Genomic DNA, 15,013 nt, shown 5'->3' with positions numbered 1-15,013 from the left:
CGTAGCCGCAGGTTTCAATGAAGTTATCTCCTCCGCCGCAGTCTGATGACGTCAGTTCTCTGCCATGGTGGTATCTCTTGCAAATGGCGACAGTTCGTTTCCCTTTGCCGGACGACCAATGCAACAGGTGGGTCCTTACTGTCTCTCCCAAGCCCCGTTTCAAACCTGTGGCCACTACCTATGAAGGCTCGGTAGGCATTTACCTCCGTAGGATCAGAAGGGCTGACCAGTTGTTTCAGCCGGATGGATTAGTGCTGAGTCACAGCTGTTTGTCTGCGGGAAGTAGGCGAATGGGAGCTTGAATTCAGCCGATCCGGGCTCAGTGTGTGTTCTAAGAGGCCCAGACTGTTCGCCCCAGATCCACGTCAGCTCAGCATTGCCTAGTGATCCTCTGCTGTCCTGCAATAAAGGGCTCCCCGCTGTTTCAGCCTTCACAAGTTGCTTGTCACCCCCGGTTATTTTGCACCTTTACTGTACTGACAGTACCATGGGACCCTGAGATGGAAAGAGATTTTACAAGGGGCTGCCAAAGGGAAATAAAGGAGAGGGAGAGAGCAGAGACTTGTTTGTATGTCTTTGTTTACTAACAAGGTTTTACATCTTTCACATTACTATTTGTAAGTCATTTGTATTTTTACTTTAAATAGCTTATCATCCACATTACCCTTGTTTTGTTATTGTTATTATTAAATTCTACCTATTTTGTGAATTTATAGAACACTTCATATATTATTATCTGGCATATATTTTTGCAAACTGAGTGTTGGCACATTAACTAGATAATAGAGGTTGGGGACTGTGAGGCCTATGGCATGTATGTCCTCTCACCTGCTCCTGTGCCCATGACTTTCCCAGCTTTGGAGTCCAGCAGGGTGGAGCCAAGTGGCCAGCTTCATGGTTTCCCAGATACCCAGCACAGTGCTCAGCTCAGGGCACTCAATCAATGTTTGTTGAATGCATTACGAGGCTGTCCTGTTTGTGTAAGTTCTACAGCATGAAAGCTGTTTCTCTATGGGATGCATACACAAAATCTAAGGTCTTTCAAGGACTAAGTAACCAAAGATAACAAAAATAAAATGTAGAGTGTGGCCACTCCTCTGCAAAGGCACAGCTGTGCAAGGTGCAGAATAAATTATCTATCTTACTTGTCATCTCTATTTGCTTTACAAATTTAAGGGAAACAAAGTTACAATATCACTTCACTCCCACTAGCATGATGATCATAAAAATAAAACCAGTATTGGGGGGTACGTGGAGAAAGTGGACCCTCATACATTGCTGGTTGGAATATAAAATGGTGCAGCTGCTTTGGAAATGAGGCAGGTCCCCAAAACATTAAACAGAGTTGCCAAGTAACCCAGCAATTCCACTCCTAGTATGTACCCAAGAGAATTGAAAACACACATCCTTGCAAAAACTTGTGTATGAATGTTCATCATCGCATCATTATTCATGATAACCACAAATCGGGCAAACTCAGATGTCCATAATTGATGGTTGATAAATAAAACGTGGTAAATGAATACTAGACAATATTATTTAACCATAAAAAGGAATGCTACATGTCATCATGCAGATAAAACTTGAAAATAGTATGCTAAGTGAGAAGAGCCGAAGGCTACCTATTATATGCTTCTATGTATATGAAAAGTCCCAAATAGGCAAATCCATAGAGACAGGAAATAGATTCGTGGTTGACAGGAGCTGGGAGTGGGGGTGGAGGTGGAAAGTAGACAGTGACTAATGGGTATGGAGTTTCTTTGAGGGATGTTGAGAATGTTCTGGAATTAGTGGTGACGGTTGCATAACCTTGTGATTACACTAAAATACTGAATTAAAATACTTTGAAAGGGTGAATTTTATGGTAAATGAATTAAATCTCCCTAAAAAAAAGTAATTAAGGGCAACTACACTAAAGTCAGGGTTGGCCTCATTAGGCAGGTGCTGGGCCCTTGTCACTCACAGTTGCAGTTCCTTGGAGAGAGCGTGTTGAGGGGGCAGAGCCCCCAAGGCTGCTCCCTGAACCTGGCAGTGGCTGGGAGTAGGTCCCTAATCAGCAGTACTTTATGTGACCAGGATCTATGAAGAAGGCCTGGGGCGCCTGGGACAAGGGTGAAAGAAAGTTGAGTGTTTCTTTATTAAATAGAATAAAACAAAACTGGACCTAAATTAAGTTGGGATAAATAACAGCTCGGTACAGTGGAGTAGGATGAGCTCTGAGCTGCGATCCGGGTTCTGCTCTGCCTCGTGTGTCACTCAAGCAGGGCCCCTACCTCGAGCCTCTGTTCCTGCTTAGCCAAAGCCAGGTGCTTTTCCCCGGCTTGCTTATTTTACAGGAGCACGAGGAGGCTGAGACGAAGTGTTGCAGGGAAAGCGTTTGGAAGCTTCAAAACTGTTGTGTCCAACCATTCTGAGATCCTTGTCCTCCTTCACTTTCTGGTCTCTTGTTTTTCCTCATTTTTTTTTTTTTTTCCATGCTGAAGATCTAACCTAGGGCCTGTGCATAGTAGACAAGCACTCTACCATTCACCTACCTCCCCAGCCTGCCTCCAAACAGATGCTAATTATTGATTTGTTAATATTCCGTGCTCTGATTTTAATAACATTAAAGTTACATTAATAAACATTACACTTTCAGATTGTGTTGTGGATGGGTGTTTTCCAGAGATGGTGACTTAGCTGGCATGGTCAGGGTAGGTGACAAGACAGGGACCTGTTGGATGGGACCTGTGGGATGTTAAGGCCAGCGCAGGAGTTTGGGCTTTATCTCATTGGGAATGGGGCGTCCTGGTGGGCTTTTGTGTAGGAAAGGGTCATGGTTTTAAGGGCACTGTTCAAGGATCTCTGGCACAGAGAGGAGGCAGGCGGAGCTCTTAGGGATCCCAGAGAGGGAAGAGGGACAACCTCAGAGCAGCTTGCTGGAGTGGAGAGGAGAGGAGGGGGACTAGGCTGGGCAGGCCTCTGGCAGGAAGAAGAGAGCCCTGGAGGGTTTCTTCCTGTCTGTCCTGGGGAGACCTCATCACAAAAGCCCCCACAGAAGTAATGTGGCCTCCCTCACCAAGAACACACAGAGCAATCTTGACAACTATGTAAAGGAAACATTGTAGAGATGTCACTATGATATTTTTTAAAAAAGTTTTAAAATATGTAATATTTTTAAAAAGTCATTAAGCACCCAATTGAGCGTGGTGCAGTATACAAGGAACCGTGTTGATCTGTCTTTGAAGAGTATATAATTTCAGATTATCTTTCCTTGATTTATTTTCTTTTATGTCTTAATGAGATTCCACTGAGGTCCCCTGAGCTTCCCACTACCACTGTGTAGGACAGATGAAGTCCAGCGTGGGAGGAAAGCGCTCATGGCAGGCTCCTGGGCTCCTTTTATTTGGTACTCATGTGGTTGTTAGCTGTGTGTGTTTGTAAACTGGGAAAAGCTGGAACAGGAAGGAGTTGGGCCTGTTGTCATGGGGCGGCGGGGGGGTGGACACGCACCTGTGGAAAGGGCCTCCTCCTCTCCCTGCAGTGGGGGAGCCTCCTCAGCCCCAGGTCCGGAGGCAGCCCCTTGAGGCCTTCGGGGGAATGAGGAAAACTGCATCTCTCCTCTTTGGTTTGTGATTTTGGGGGGGGGCTTCAGACTCTGATGGACATAGAAAACACTGGTCTGTCTGCTCCCTGGTCAGCAGGCGCCACCACAGGGGAGGAGGACCTGGGAGTCTGAGGAGTGGGTGCCGGGCTGCTGGGGCACCCTGGGGCAAAGGGTGGGTACAACTGGGAAAGGACAGGTGTGGTTTGAAAAGACTCCAGGTAGGGTTGTCAGGCAAGATAAGGGTCATTTGAATTTCAGATAAACAATGAATAATTTTTTTAGTATAAGTAGGTCCCATATATTGCATGGGATCTATTTATATTAAAATATTATTCATGTTTGTCAGAAATTCAAATTTAACCCAATGTCCTCCCCTACTCCCCATCACCAAATGTGGTTCCCCGGGGAATTCTGATTCGTCCCACCACCACCCTCATCTCTGTGAGCCAACCATACTGCAAGAGACCCGGCTTGTCGGGAACAAGAACCAGGTAAAGGCACACGTTGCTCAGAGTCTTTTTCATCCTTCTCCCCTGACTCCTCCTCCGTCTTTGCCTTGCATCTTCCCGGGGCTAGAGAGTAGGGAGCCTATCTTGGTGGCCCTGGAGGCCCTGAAAACTCAGAGAGCGGAGGCAGAGCCGGCTGCGGTGTCTGAGACCGGCTGCTTGGATTTCTTGGAGGGTTCTCCTTTGCACAGCAGAGGAGACGCTGTGCAAACGAGCAGTGTAACCTCACATTCATGGCCCAAATCAAACCTGCAGCCTCAGGCAGCCAGAGATTGGGTTTCAGAAGTGCTGGCCTTTGAGGAATAGTAAATATTCATAGGCACCTCCCCTGGGTTTCTACTCTGAGAGTAGAATTCCAAACATTTCCCCTCTGGTGGGGTTTCTCCTGGTGTGGTCCTAGGACCATCTGGGCCTGGTCCCCCTGGACCCTTGCCATCTGCAGGGCTCACGGGGAAGGAAGATGCTGGGGGGCTGAGGTTTGCTGTCACCTGGGGTAAGGTGTGTCTGTCACTTGACCCACTTGACCCTAGTCACTGATTCCCTCCCTCCCTTTCTCTCCCTCCCCCTTCCTCCTCTCTCTCTCTCTCTCTCTCTCTCTCTCTCTCTCACACACACACACACACACACACTCTCTCTCTCTCTCTCTCTCTCTCTCTCTTTCTCTCTCTCTCTCTCTCTCACACACACACACACACACACTCTCTCTCTCTCTTTCTCTCTCTCTCTCACACACACACACACACACACACACACACACACACACTCTCTCTCTCTCTCTTTCTCTCTCTCTCTCTGTCTCACACACACACACACACACACACACGTACGTGTTCCATGTGCTTACACATGTCCCCTGAGAGCACAAGGAAAACCAACAAGCCCTTAATGAGGCCTGTTCACCTGGGAAGTCTGAGCCCTGAGCCATACCTGTGATTACTTGCTAATGAAGTCCTTTTCATAGGGCAGGGCTTATCCTCACCTTGAATGTGTCTGCCTCCTTGAAGGCATGAGAAGAGGCTCCGTCTGTCTGAGCACTGTTTCAGTGGAGCAGAGGTGGGCAGCATTTCTACGCCCAGAGTGTGAGATCATCTGTTCATCCAACAACTTCCCAGGTGTCTATGAGCAAAATTCCATCAGATTTGACTGATGTCTCCTCTCTACTCATAACCGGAGCCTCCAAGCCTCTGCACAGGAGCCTTAGCACCCTTGAAGACCTGGTGAACAGGTTCCTGGTTTTTGACAGATGGCATGAGTGAGTGTGAGTGTGTCTGTGTGTGTAGGTATTGATCGCCGTCACTCTCAGGTCTAACTTGCTGAGATCTCCCTTGCTCAAGAACCCTCTTTCAAACCCCAGCACCCTCTGGCTGCTCTCAGGGTTTTGTGTTTGGTGAGTGACAAATGAATCCTCAGGCACACTAAGCTTACTTAGCAAAGCCATTTGGACCCCTATTGGGTTACTGCACCCCTTTTTCCTGGATTTGCACCTTCTGCTGCTATTGGCCTTCTGGCTGCATGGGGAGTCAGATTACAACGGAGGAGGCCTGGCGGATTAGTGAAGAGGTCCTGCAGCAGCCAGTAGATAATTACCCTGGGGTTCTATCTCAGAACTGACTCAGGCCTCTCTGGCCTCAGAAAGAGAAAAGGCCACCCTTTCCTTGCCCAACCAGTCCTTTGGATCTGACTCCTGTTCTTTTTAAAATCAAGATTATGTGTATACAGTAAAATTCACCCTTTTTAATGTATCATTTTTGCAGATTTGACAAAAGCATAGAGTGGGTCACCATTAGCATAATTAAGATGTGGAACAGTCCTATTGTCCCGGAAGGTTTCTTTGTCCTGCACCTTAGTCAACTTTAACCTCAGCCCTGGCCACTGATCCATTTCAAGTCCCTAAAGTTTTGCTTTACCCAGGATGCCATATAAATGGAATCATATTATGTAGTCTTCTGAGTCAGGTTTCTTTCATGTAAATGCAGTGTGAGATTGATTCATGTTGTGTATCTGTAGTTTATTCCTTTTTATAATTGAGTGGTAATCCATAGTTATGCACAGATTTTTGTGTCAACGTTACTTTGAGTAAACACCTAAGAGCGAAGTTGCTGGGTCATGTGGCAGGTGCATATTTAACTTACGAGAAATTGCTGAAAAGTGGAGGCACCACTTTTCTTTCTTACCAGCAAAGTTTGGGAGTTACATTCTCACCACTATTTGGTATTACAGATCTTTTTTCTTTTCTTTCCATTTTTAAATTTAACTCCAGCTATTCTAATAGTACAGTTCTATCTCTTTGTGTTTTAAATTTGCATTTCCCTAATGGCTAATGCTTCTGAACATCTTTCCAGGTGCTCACTTGTCATCCTTGCATCTTCTTTGGTGAACTATTTATTCAAATCTTGTGCTCTTTTAAAATGTGGGTTGTTTGTTTTGTTATTGTTGAGTATTGAGAGTTCTTTGTAAGTTCTGGGTACAATTCTTTTGTCAGGTTTGTTATTTGCAAATAATTTCCCCCATTCTGTGGCTTGTCATTTTCATTATCTTCACAATATCTTTTAAAGAGCACATGTTCTTAATTTTGATGAGGTTCAATTTAACTTTTTATTTTTTCCACTATGGATCATGTTTTTACTGCTGTATACAGGAAATCTGAACCAGGCACAGTGGTGTACACCTATAATCCCACCTACTCAAGAGGCTGAGGCAGGAGGGTCACTAGTTCAATAATAGCCTTGGCAATTCAGTGACAACTGACTCTAAATACATACATACATAAATAGGGCTGGGGAGGTAATTCAGTTGTAGAGCACTGTGGGTTCAATCCCTAGTACCTGTGCTTAACCAGAATCAAATCTTTCCTTAACCTGAAATCCTGTGTATTCTTCTAGAAGTCATATAATTATAGGTTTTTCATTTAGGCCTATGAACCATTTGGGGTTAACTTTGCATAGTTTGGGAGGCCTGTTTTTGTCATGTGAATTTTGCAAAGACTGTCTTTCTCCATTTAATTGCTTTTATATATTTGCTGAAAATAACTATGTGATGTCATTTTCAGCAAATATATAAAAGCAATTAAAAAACTATATTTTTGCAATATTCTGCAACCCCCATTTTGTGGCTTATCCTTTCACTTTTTGATGATGTTCTTTGAAGCACAAAAGTTTTTAATTTTGATGAAGTCTATTTTATATATATTTTTTCCTTGGGTCATTGTGTTTGGTATAATAGCTAAGAAATCATTGCCTAATCCATGCTCATAAAGATTTATTCCTATGTTTTCTTCTGAGAGCTTTATAGCTATAGTTTTCATATTTAGATCTCTGAACCACTTTGAATTAACTTTTTTTTGTATATGATGTGAGGTAGGGATTCAATTTCATACTTTTGCATATAGATATCCAGTTATCCCAGCATCATTTGTTGGAAAGAAATGATTTGTACTCCATACACTGGTCTCCTTCAGTCTTATGTATGTCCTTGTCTTAGATAGTTTGGGTCACTACAGCAGAATACCATTCTTTCTCCCTTCAATTATCTTGTACCTTTGTCAAAAATCAACTCCATAAGTATAAGCTTTTATCTCTGCAGTCTAAATCCTGTTCCATTGACCTATATTTCTATACTTATGCCAGTACTATACTGTCTTAATTACTGTAGCTTTATAGTAAGTCTTGAAATTGAATAGTATGAATCTTACAAATTAGTCCATCTTTTTCAAATTATCTTGGCTTTTTTCATTGCTTATATGGTGATTGTGTTGCCTCTATAGATCACTGACATCTGAACAATATTATGTTTTCCAATATATTGTACGTCTCTCCATTTTTATTTAGGTATTTTAAAATTTCTTTTATCAGTGTTCTATTGCTTTCAGTAAACTGGTCTTGCACATATTATGTTAGATTATACTATTCATGGTTTTTAGGTGCTATTTAAATGTTACTTTTAAAATTTTCACTTTCAATTGTTCATTACTCATATAGAGATACAGTTGCTTTTTGTATATTGATCTTATATACTATTTTAGTCAGCTTTTGTGTTGCTGTGACTAATATATTTGACAAGTGCAACAAAGGGAAGGAAAAGTTTATATTGGCTTACAGTTTCAGAGGTTCAGTCCATGGTCAAGTGACTCAATAGCTCTGGGCCTGAGTTTTGGTAGAGCATCATGGTAGAAAGGCATGGTGGAGGAAAGCAGTTCAGGACGTGGCAACAAGGAAGCTGAAAGACCTCTGCTCACCAGGGACAACATATAAACTCCAAAGCCATAACCTCAGGGACCTGATGCCTCCAGCCACACCCTACCTTCCTGCAGTTACCACCCAGTTAATCTGTATCAGTAGATTAATCCACTGATTAGGTTAAGGCTTTCATAATCATTTCATCTTTGGACATTCTTGCATTGTTTCTCATACATGAGCATTGTATATAAGTGACATATACTATGAATTTTCCAAACTCACATATTAATTCTGATAGGTGTTCTGTAGATTCTTTGGTTTTTCTGCATAGACAATCATGACGTCTACAAATAGATAACAGTTCCCTTCCTTCCTTCCTTCCTTCCTTCCTTCCTTCCTTCCTTCCTTCCTTCCTTTCTTTCTTTCTTTCTTTCTTTCCAATCTCTGTGTCTTTTCTTTCTTTCTCCTATCTTATTGCATAGTTCAGGACCTCCACTATGAATATTGAATAGGAGTAGTGCAAGGGAACAACCTTGCATTGTTTCCAGTCATAAAGGAAAACAATTCTGTCTTTCCTTGTTAAACATGATCTTAGCTGTAGGTTTTTGTCTATGGTGTTGATTAAGGGATTTTTCTTTTATTCCTAATTTGGTTCAATTTTTAAAATTTTGAATACATATTGCATTTTGTCAAATGCTTTTTTAGTAACCATTGAAATACCATTTTTTTTCTAACAGTTTATTAATATAGAGAAATGTATTGATTACATTTTGAAGTTGAACCAGCCTTCATTCCTGGAATAAACCCCACTGGTCAGATTGTGGTTCTTGTGATGCAGTGTCCTATTTGAGGCTAGCTCCTCATTTTCTGCTTCCCATTTTCTCCTCAGTCGTGTTTTTATCATCCGGCACCTCTCTCTCCCCTTTCACACAGATTTCCCTAACTAGAACATCCTTCAGCCTTCACCTCATCTATTTCTCTCTCCTTACTCCTTGCTTATTAGTCCCCCAGTGACTTCCCAGAGGCCTGTTCTCAGGGTCTCACTTCATATTTTCTGCACTGGTTAACACTGCAAGCCAGTCTCTTTCTTCCTAGACTTTCCCCTCCCTGGTCTCAGGGGTTCTTCCTTCTGAGTCTGCCCTGCCCTGCCTGGCCTCCAATCTCAGGCAGGTATTTGCTTCCTCATGCTTCTGGCTTTTGTGATACCTCCCATTTCCTTTGCTTTTTCCCCTCAATGAATCTTCCCTGAAGCCTTATCCTCATTCTGCCACCCTCAGTTCAACAGTCTTTCATGACTTAGAATTGTGCCAGGTTCTCCCAGATTGATCCACATCTTCTCTTCTTGGACTTCTGGAGAATCAGAGCACCTGGATTATTTATTCAAGGGCACAGAGTAACCTGGGGACATGCACTTCTCATGCCTGCCAGTCTCCCTACACATCCCCCTTACAGAGAGTCCAGCACCCCTGGGCCTGCCCAGGAGTCTCCTCATCACCCCTTCACTTTCCTCCCCCAGGTCAGCACCCCCTTTTTTGTATGGCATGTTGATTTGTACTCCATATACTGGTCTCCTTCAGTCTTATCATGAATGTCCTTGTCTTAGATAGTTTGGGTCACTACAGCAGAATACCATAGGTTAGGTGGCTTGTAAACAATAGAAATTTATTTCTCACAGTTCTGGGGGATGGGTGCCAGCATGGCTTGGTTATAGGGAGGACCCTCTTCCAGGCTGCTGTCTTTACATATCCCAACATGGTGGAGAGCAGAGAGCAAGAAAGCAAGCTCTAGAGTCCCTTTTTGTAAGGGCACAAATCCCTTTCTCTTGAGGGCTCCACCCTGGTGGCCTAATCACCTCCCACAGGCCCCACCTCCATTAGGCATTTGTATTTATGAACTCTGAGGAAACATCAGCATCCTATAACATTCAAGTGGAAGGAAAGTTCCTGTAGAGCAGGGGTCTTCTTCCCTTGTCTATCAGGTGTTCCTATGCCATGTGTGAAAATGATGGTGGTCAGAGATCGTGGGAGTTTCAAGGCAGCAACAGTAGCCTGCAGAGTTGTCAAGCTGGTCACCTGAGCTGGCCCCCTCCCTGCAGGCACATTCAGGAGGTATGTGGAGTCCAGCGCATCCTTCAGCTGGAATAGGACCAGACTTTGAAACAGGAGAGAAAAAGTCTCTTTCTCTTCATGGACCAGGGCAGACACACTCTAGGATGTCTTTAGGGAAAGATGATACCACAGCCAGCATGGAGCTCATGTGGCCTCCTGGCCTAGGCTGGCAGAGGACCTGATGAGAGTCAGGACCACCTCAGAGCTGTGCTAAGGAAAGCCCTCAGGTAGTGGACGTGAGGTAAAGAAAGAAGTTGGAGATTCCAGAGACAAAGTGGTCCCTAGCAAAGAGTGTGGGAGTCATCTGTTAGTCATTGCCAGGTGGCTAAAATCCCAAAGAAAGGTCCTTTAGGATCCAAATGGACAAGTACCTTCCTCACTCCTAGACTGGGGGTCAACAAAGGCTTTCCAGAGGGTGGAGGGGCCACAGTGGAAGGTGTGGAAGTTGATCTAGGCTTAGTCCTCTGAGGTTGGGACTAAGAACCCAGTTCTGAAGAGGGGTCTGAGTTGCAGCTCAAAGCCCCCACAGCCTGGAGGCCTGCGCATCTTCTCAGGCTTGTCTCATGTGGGCCCGAGACCAGAGCCGGACCAGGATCAGCATGCTTAGATACCCAGGAGCTTTACCTGCCAGAGACATCTTGACTAAACATTGGCTCACTGGGCTCTGAAATGTGCAACACAAACTTGCCTTTGTGGGTTCTATTGTATTGTCTTGCTTTCTCTTAGCTTTTTGGTAAATATTCCTTTCAAAAGAATCCCCGCCTCGGCTCTGCAGACCAGAAGGGGTGGTGGTGTTTTTCCACACACACATCTCAGTCAGCACAGAGAAGGGGATCCCTGAGGAGCAGGGGAGATGGCAGACGCCTGCCAGCTGGTATGAGGGGTTGTCAGGGAGCCTTGGTGCTGGTGCAGAGATAGAGCGGAGGCCTGGAGGTGGGGGGAGCTGAGCCCTGCTCAGGACCCCAAGCCCCACTGGCAGGCTCCTTGCCCATCCCCATTCCCCAGAGGGTTTAGCACATTTCTGGGGGCCTTCCTTATGTGTGGCCAGTGAGTCCTGGATTCATGGGAGCTGATCTCTGGGATAACAAGCCAGGACTTCCCTGGAGGGGCAGTGGTTTGTGCTGTTGTGGATTTCATTACCCTTTCTAACCCTCGGGGAACCTTCCTGTGGTCCCGCTGCTGACTCCAGCAGACTTTAAAATTTTCAGTACTGTGGACACATTCAGTCTGATTATCCAATGATTCCCTGTCCTTAGGGGACACACTCCACCACAGGCCAGCCAAGCTTGGGCCCCTCAGGACATCCGAAAGCCCAAGTGATCATGTTTGGCTGCTTAGGTGTTCGGCTGTGTGCCAGGCGTCCTTGGCATGTGTTTGCTGAGACATGGGCAGAGGGGCTGCAGACTTCAGAGCGGGGTGGGGGGGATCGGGGTTGGGGCTCAGGGATCAGCGCTCCAGGCCTGAGCTTGGTGTGCTTGTCTCTCCCTCTGCAGCTCGTCTCCAATGTCCTCATTTTCTCCTGCACCAACATCGTGGGCGTCTGCACTCACTACCCGGCCGAGGTCTCCCAGAGACAGGCCTTCCAGGAGACCCGGGAGTGCATCCAGGCACGGCTCCACTCGCAGCGGGAGAACCAGCAGCAGGTGAGTGAGGTCCTTCTGTCCTGCACAACCTAGGGCCAAGGAGAGGGCTGAGGCCAGCCTCCGATGAACTGCTGAGCTAGGGCCCCGCCTACTTCCCCCGGACAGGGGCCCTGCCCACGGGGCAGTGTGTCCTCTGAGGGAGCCCAGCATTCCTGTTCCTGGCTCTGTGGGAATGCTCTTGGCCTCCCTGCCCTTGCCCAGAGCCTCCTCACCCAGCTCTGTGGTTTACCCACAAGCCAAACAGCAAGATAGCTCCTGCCTCCTTCCCTCCTGGGCCTCCCATGAGCTGGAGAGGAGAAGCAGTCAGCATCTCCAGCTCAGATTAAGGTGTTCGCCCAAGGGAGGGAAGAGGAAAAGGGGAGGGGACAGGTACTGGCAGTGCCCATGGTACCCCAACTCAGCTCTTTTTCTCCAGCCAGTTCTGGGTGTGGTTGGTTCAGAAAAGGAAGACCATCCTGGGCCAGGGAGGCAGGCCATTCAGAGGACCTCAGTCACAGGCCAGGCTTCCCCTAGCAAGTTTAGGGAAAAGGTACTGAGGTCGGCCTCAGGGTTCTAGCTGTTCCCGTTCTGAGGGGTGGTCGTGTCACCACTGTGTCCTCTCCTGTATGTGGATCAGATGGAGATCTGGTAACCCTAGATAGTGTGGAGCTGAGACACTCCCCAACAGGAGGCCTGGGAGGGTGCAGCAACCCCAGGAGCCAGAGTGGGCCTCCAGCAGGGCCATGGGTCTCCCATCACTCTTGAACTAAGCGTAAGTTTATGAGACAAGGTTACTGCAGACCAGAGGATCCTGCCTCCCCAAGCCCTCAGCCAACACCAGTGGGGCCCTTCTGTGTGCCACATGCTATGCCAGGCCCCGTGGCTGATGTGAACTTGGAAGGACATGGAGAACATGGCCAAGAGGGCAGTGGTGTGTATGCTGTGGCCACTCCAAGTGAAAAGCGGTTTCACTGCAGGACAGGTGTCTCAGTCCATCTGGATGCGTGCTGGGTGGTCCAGTGACATTCAGCCAGCCAGGTGAGGGGGCAAAGCTCCACAGTGTCTGCAAGTCATCCTCAGTCCCCAGTCCTTCTACACTGCCTCTGTGGCCACCATGTCTGAGGCCTGACTCTCCACTCACTCTTTGGCCCTGTCTGGGCTCTTGCTCTGGCCTCTTGAGGACCCTTGCTCAGCAGTGTCCTTGGAGTCCTTCCACTGACCTTTGTTGACAAGCTTACTTTGCCTTTGTCACACTGCACCCTGCTCACCTCCTAAGCCCTGACACTCATCTAAAGCCCCCATTGCATCCCTGTAACAGTCCCCAACACCTCTGCCCTGAGGACTGGACATGCTCCTTCTTCCATTTTGGGGAGTGGCTCTTCACATCAGGGGTTCTGTCCCTTCTCCAGGATAATTACTGCTTTACAACTCATCATAATTCCCCTGCTCTGGCCCTGGCCAGGAATTTAGGGGAGAAAATACTTTTGACATACCATGCTCAGGGTAAGGCATTGGGAGGGCATCTTGTTTCCTGTGACAGGCCCTTCTCCTCCGCCATCCAGAGCAGGCCATGCAGAAAGAGCTCTTGGGTGCCATGTTATGAAGGGACTCAGAATTGTTCCCCCACTGTCCCTGCCCACACCACCCAGCCCTCGCCTCTCAAAGTAGTTACAGATGTAGGAAGGTCTCTCATGAATCTCAACAGTTTATAGCACTCTTGACCCAGTCATCCAGTATCACAGAATAGTCCTAAAAGACAATTTATTTCAGCAATAATTATGTACAGAGAGTTGAGTAAATGTGAGATGGCCTTCAGTGGCCATGCTTCCTGATGCCTGGGGATGCCAGACAGATGTGTGGAGAGCCACATCCTTCACTCATTTATCAGTTTTCCAAGTATAAGACCCTGGGTTGTGGCTCTGGATAAGACACAGCTCCTGTCCCCAAGGAGGCCTCTCCTTGTACTCAACAAAAGGAGGTGCAGCTGACAGCCATTGATGCTCAGGGTAATCAGGGGCTGTATAGAGGGCAGCCCAGGACAGGGTGGAACTCTGGCAGCTGGAGCTGGACCTCCTCCAGGGGAGGAGAGAAACCCGAAGGAGAGTTAGGAGCAACACGTGAGGGTGTTGATACCAGGTGAGGGACTCATGCACAAAGACTAGCAAAGCTCTGGGAGCCTGCGGACCTTCCCATGTTTCTGTCTGTCTGGAGCAGGGTACAGACTTCAGTTCATGGGTTCTGGGAGGGAAGGTGGAGGGTTGGGGACAAGCCAGATGGTAGAAACTTCCAGGTCCGGCTGGGGGCATAGGGTGATCCCCGAAGCTTCAGGAAGCAGAGAAGGCGATGTGGTCTGGTGAATGTTGTACACAGGCACTTGCTTGCTACCTGGGAGTGCGGGTCAGAGGCAGCAAGCCTGGAGGCCAGACCTGACTCAGAGGCTACTGGACCTGAAGGTGGCCTGGCCTGCGAGAGGCTGAGGTAGTGACGCTAGCAAGGGTGCTTCATCAAGGAGAACTGCAACCAGTCCTGGGAGAACACAGGGAGAGGGTGAGGCACAGGAGAGGGAGGTGGATCAGAGTGAGGGGTTGCAGTGCAGAACCAGGATGAATAGGTTCAGCGGGTCCAGAAGAGTCCATCCATGATGTGGTGGTGATCAGGAGAGTGCTATGGTAAAGGAAGTGTTTTAGAGAGATTGGGGCTGTATAAGCTCAGGGAGGGCTTGGGAGAGGCTGTGTGGCCAGAGCCGTGCCACCGGAATCCCAGAGACAGGTGAAAACTGGACCTGGGCAATGGAGAAGGACACAGAAGTGAAAGGGCAAATACAAGAGCTGTTTCCAGGTCAGCAGGACTTGGTGAGCGCTGGACACTGGGACCCAGGGAAAGGAATGAGTCTGAGTCAAGTTATGAAAAGTGAAAACAGCTTACATGGGCAGGGTATTGACCTTGGTACAGGAGTCTGGGGGTGTTGTGGGCAAAGGTAGGGGACTTGGAAAGAAGAGTTACAGGAAAATGAAAA

The 15,013-nt window shown here is 47.1% G+C and overlaps 1 protein-coding gene across 1 annotated transcript in view; it reads left to right on the top strand.

Moving 5' to 3' along the window:
* ADCY5 (adenylate cyclase 5) overlaps positions 1-15,013 on the top strand; it is a 153,400-nt gene that overhangs the window by 81,841 nt on the left and 56,546 nt on the right. The window contains exon 2 of the mRNA XM_081301048.1: positions 11,869-12,018. Within this exon, the coding sequence (XP_081157174.1) occupies positions 11,869-12,018 (150 nt within the window). The remainder of the gene's footprint in view (positions 1-11,868; positions 12,019-15,013) is intronic.

The sequence above is a fragment of the Spermophilus citellus genome (assembly GCF_964194105.1).
Source record: "Spermophilus citellus genome assembly, chromosome: 7".
Classification (NCBI taxonomy): Eukaryota; Metazoa; Chordata; class Mammalia; order Rodentia; family Sciuridae; genus Spermophilus; species Spermophilus citellus.
The sequence above is the reverse complement of the archived record's forward strand: the minus strand, read 5'-3'. Positions and strand labels throughout refer to the sequence as shown.